Genomic DNA, 5440 nt, shown 5'->3' on the forward strand with positions numbered 1-5440 from the left:
TACTTCTATGCATGTGGGTCCTTACTCAACATTGACAGGAGGCTCCAAACAAAAGACTGACTAAAATGACAAAACTCATAAATGGAATGAAATCAACCAAAACTTGTTTCTCTCAAGTGCAGCATAGGTTGTGCGGTCTGCAAACAACGTGTCGACTCCGACAATAATACTGGAATAATTATATTGAATGCATTAACAGAAATTACTGTAACCAAAGTAACAAACATTGTAGATTAGGAATTAACGTTTGAATGCACTACTGGTGATATGTAATGGGGAAGTGATATCAAACGCAAACAATTCACACAATGAAATTATGAAACAATGAATGTGCACAAATTGGCAGGAGAGAGCGTTTTGGAGAGAGAAGCACATTGTGCATCTGGGCGCTGCATGGTCAATCTGACATCTGCATCGGCCATGCAGCATTTATGGTGATACGACCTCAGTAGAAGTCAGGGAATTCATACTTCTTGCACTTCGCGAAACAGTGCAAGAAGTGAGTTTATTTTCTACAGGATGTACCGTCAACGCGGAGCTAAAGAGCAAAAAACAATTTGGGAGGAGCATATATATATTTGCGCCCATCTCAGGTAACTAATCTATTGGAGGCCTAGACTAAAAGCCCATCTCAGGTAACTAATCTATTGGAGGCCTAGACTAAAAACCCATCTCAGGTAACTAATGTATTGGAGGCCTAGACTAAAAGCCCATCTCAGGTAACTAATCTATTGGAGGCCTAAACTAAAAGCCCATCTCAGGTAACTAATCTATTGGAGGCCTAGACTAAAAGCCCATCTCAGGTAACTAATCTATTGGAGGCCTAGACTAAAAGCCCATCTCAGGTAACTAATCTATTGGAGGCCTAGACTAAAAGCCCATCTCAGGTAACTAATCTATTGGAGGCCTAAACTAAAAGCATATTCATGCTTGATCCGAAAATGTATGTGTGTCTCACACACACACGTTCCTACTTGACTAAAACCAACAGCCTGACAACCAAACAATCGACTAATTTGGGGTCATCACTGGGTCTGAATACTTACCGAATGCACTATATGTATTGTAACAGGCTCACAATGTGGTTACTTAAGTCCAATTTGGATATATTTGGCTGTTTTTGCAGGATAACGTTTAAAAGTTGAAGTGACTTCTAAATGCTTACCCTGGTTAGCATAGCTAGTATCTGGTGGTGGTAGTCAATCATTTTTAACTGTAATGCAGTTGATTGGGGAATATGAAATTAACATTTGCTGGTTGGGGTTGACATACAAGCATTATACTCTGATTTGTACCTCAATATATTGTGACATACACATATAAACAATAGTCTAAACGTAGGATCATTTTGCTGGGGGGCAATGAAGAGATTCAGGATTATTCCCCCATGGCCTTTCTCTCCCACACATTTCCATGGCAATCCCATTGTTTTGCTCAAGTTCGATTGACTTCTTTACTGCATCTACAGTTGAAGTCGGAAGTTTACATACACTTAGGTTGGAGCCATTAAAACTTGTTTTTCAACCACTCCACACATTTCTTGTTAACAAACTCTAGTTTGGCAAGTCAGTTAGGACATTTACTTTGTGTATGACACGTCATTTTCCCAACATTTGTTTACAGCTTATTTCATTAATAATTCACTATCACAATTCCAGTGGGTCAGAAGTTTATATACACTGTGCCTTTTAAACAGGTTGACTGTGCCTTTAAACAGGTTGACTGTACCTTTTAAACAGGTTGACTGTGCCTTTTAAACAGGTTGACTGTGCCTTTTAAACAGGTTGACTGTGCCTTTTAAACAGGTTGACTGTGCCTTTAAACAGGTTGACTGTGCCTTTTAAACAGGTTGACTGTGCCTTTAAACAAGTTGACTGTGCCTTTAAACAGGTTGACTGTGCCTTTAAACAGGTTGACTGTGCCTTTTAAACAGGTTGACTGTGCCTTTTAAACAGGTTGACTGTGCCTTTAAACAGGTTGACTGTGCCTTTTAAACAGGTTGACTGTGCCTTTTAAACAGGTTGACTGTGCCTTTAAACAGGTTGACTGTGCCTTTAAACAGGTTGGAAAATTCCAGAAAATTGACATGGCTTTAGAAGCTTCTGAACCTGAAAGGCCGCTCAGCAAGGAAGAAGCCACTACTCCAAAACCGCCATAAAAAGCCAGACTACGGGTTGCAACTGCACATGGGGACAAAGATCGTACATTTGTAGTTTTCTGGTGTTTTTCCACATAGGCCCTAAATGAACAAAGCTTTCCACACATCTAAGGTTTCTCTCCAGTGTGTGTTTGCTGGTGTGAATTTAGGTTCCCTGATTGACTGAAGCTCTTCCCACACTGATCACAGGTATAAGGTTTCTCTCCAGTGTGTGTTCGCTGGTGTGTATTCAGGTGTACGGATTGACTGAATCTCTTGCCACAATGATCACAGCTGTAAGGCTTCTCGCCAGTGTGTGTTCGCTGGTGTATAATCAGGGAGAAAGCTACAGCAAAGCTCTTCCCACACTGACCACAGCAAAAAGGTTTCTTTGCTGTGTGTATGCGCTGGTGTATAGTTAGTGTTTCTGAAGAAGCAAAGCTCTTTCCACACTGATAACAACTATAAGGCTTATCTCTGGTGTGTGTTCGCTGGTGTGTAGTCAGATTGGAAGCTACAGCAAAGCTCTTCCCACATAGACAGACATAAGGTTTCTCTCCAGTGTGTGTACGCTGGTGTCTAGTCAGGGAGGAAGTTAGAGCAAAGCTCTTCCCACACTGATCACAGCTATAAGGCTTCACTCCAGTGTGTGTTAGTTGGTGTGTTGTCAGGTGGCCAGACTGACTGAAGCTCTTCCCACATTGATCACAGCTATAAGGCTTCACTCCAGTGTGTGTTAGCTTGTGTATGTTTAGGGCGCCCAAATAAGCAAAGCTTTTCCCACAATCAAGGCAGGGGTAAGGCCTCTCCCCTGAATGAATTCTCAGATGATATTTTAAGGTTTGAGAAGCAGTGAAACTCTTCCCACACTGAGAGCAGCAGTATGGTTTCTTTCCGGTGTGAATCCGCTGGTGAATAATGAAGCCACTTCGGCTTGTGAAAATCTTCCCACAGTCAGAGCAGCAGTGGTGAGGTTTCTTCCCTGTACGTCTCTGCTGGGGTTTCTTGGGATGTTCTGATTTAGAGAGAGTCTTCTCTGTCTCTTCAGCAACATGTGGCTGAGGCTCCAAAGATGATAAGCCCCTCCCACTGAGAGAACGAGAGTTAGGGGTGTCCCCTGTGAAAGACATTGAATAATTAGGTTTTGGAAATATGTGTGAATAAATACGTTTGTTATTTCGCAGATGCTCTTATCCAGAGAGAATTACAGCAGCAATTAGGGTTAAGTACCTTGCTCAAGGGCACATGGACAGATTTTTCACCTAGTCGGCTTAGAGATTCTAACCAGCAACCTTACAATTAGTGGCCCTGATCATCAATATACACTCAATATACAATATACACCCCCGTTCATGAAACTGGATCGACAATTTACTGGCCACTGAGTGTTTACTGTTTATCAATCAATTAACAGAAGTTACATAATCAGATTGTGGTCTCATCCACACACCCCATTGTTCTTACTTGATGATATCAAATCTCCCTCCTTGTGTCCTTCTCTCACAGCCCCACTCTGCCCTGCTGTTTTCCTGCAGTCGACCAGCCGCACAGAAACCCTCTTCAGATCCAGCAGTAGGGCGCTCCCAGGAGAGTTATGACCAGGGGACTCCGGCAGGTTGGAGGGGGACAGACTAGCTCTGTCCTGGTGACCACAGAAGTATTGTACATAGAATATTATTAGACCAAACATTTGATTACTTTATAATACCTTCTTTCTCCTGAAGTGTGGAATCGTTCACTACTTTACACTTCAATCACTTCAGAGAATTTTTCAAATGTTAGTGGTAGATTTTTTTACAAATGTAAAAACGTACAACACTTCTAATTTTTCTAAATGGAAGTAGTACACTTGTAATGCCTCCTGTCTTATGTTCAGAACCTTTGAGTGTTCATTGGAGTTGAACAAGTTTTTCACCCCTGAGCCAATCTTGGTTAACACAGAACTAATGTCTCATGTAATTAGTCAGCTGCACGATTTAGTTCTGAGTTCATACGTGTTAGGATGAGAGCTTAACAGATGCTAGAAGGAAGAGCTCCACCCTCAAGATATGGGCCGAATGTCCCTTCCCCTTTCCAAAATGTTGGCGAACGCCAACACCTGCGAAACCGTGATTTGTCGTAATAACCAGAGGAAAAAGCAAACCACCTGAACTACTGCTGCTCATTATTATGTAGTATTTAGAGCCAAATCCATCAATTATTTGGTTTTACCTTCCACCCTGAATTAAATGAATGTAAATGTATACAGTTATCCCCATGAACAATAGAGCCACCGCTTTCTGTTGCCTTTTACAGTTTGTTTCTAGCCTAAAGCATTGCAGAGTTATGTTATCCTATACATTTATATCATCAGGGTTTGGGGGGCATTAGCCCCTCCCCCACCCCAAGCACCACTCCATTGGAATGGCCGTTGACAAATATCCAACTGTCATGACGTTGCCCTCTTTGGGAACAGCAAGCCCCATCCCCCTCTCCCTGTCTGCAACCTTTTTGTCCTCTCGTGATTGAGAAAAACATGGTCTACTGAGAATTTCTCGAAGTTGGGGTTTTATTCGGAATTGCAGAAAAGGGCTGTCCAGGACGCCCGACCCTAACTGGGCTCAGGGGCGGTCCTCTGATTTAGTTAAACTCCAAAGGGAATTGGAGTTTCCTTCAATAAAAAGTACAAAATCACATTACACAATTTTACAAACAGTATCATCCTCACTCATTCATCTTATACAACAATTAGATGTAAACCTCATATCTGAGGCTATTATATAAACAGTGTTATGGTAATGTGGCTGCACCGTCTCCCATGAGCCCCACAAAATTGCACCAAATGTACCAGTTCGTAGCTGGATTCTTCACTGATCTTTTATACCTCCTCCGGAACATAAATGTTGTTCGGACCTCAAGTTCTGTGAGGTGGAAGAAATTCCTTTGTTCTCTATGAAAATTCACTCTCTCTATACTGTGGCCATGAGGAGATAATATCTTCGAGGAATTTATGACTTCTCTGACCACAGCAGCCTAGTTGAAGGAGGCAGGCAGGGGGATGGGGCTTGCTGTACCCAAAGAGGGCAACATCATGACAAAAGCCATCACTAGCCGGTGTCCACCCAGTACCCTGCCCTGAACTTTGTCACTAGCTGACTACCACCCGGTTGTGCTACCCTATGTACATAGACATGGAACACTGGTCACTTGAATAATGTTTACATACTGTTACCCACTTCATATGTATATACTGTATTCTAGTCAAGGCCATGCTATTCAACTATTTCTGTATATATATATATATATATATATACATACACACAC

At 42.0% G+C, this 5440-nt stretch overlaps 1 protein-coding gene across 1 annotated transcript; it reads right to left on the reverse strand.

Moving 5' to 3' along the window:
- Positions 1–1669: 1669 nt before the first annotated feature.
- Positions 1670–3779, reverse strand: LOC135568299 (zinc finger protein 239-like; the record flags this gene model as incomplete). The annotated part of the gene is made up of 2 exons (XM_065015186.1): positions 1670–3254; positions 3602–3779. Coding segments are annotated over 2 exons (1167 nt in total), but the record flags the coding sequence as incomplete, so codon positions are not given.
- Positions 3780–5440: the final 1661 nt, after the last annotated feature.

Source organism: Oncorhynchus nerka, unplaced genomic scaffold, assembly GCF_034236695.1.
Source record: "Oncorhynchus nerka isolate Pitt River unplaced genomic scaffold, Oner_Uvic_2.0 unplaced_scaffold_1641, whole genome shotgun sequence".
Taxonomy (NCBI): Eukaryota; Metazoa; Chordata; class Actinopteri; order Salmoniformes; family Salmonidae; genus Oncorhynchus; species Oncorhynchus nerka.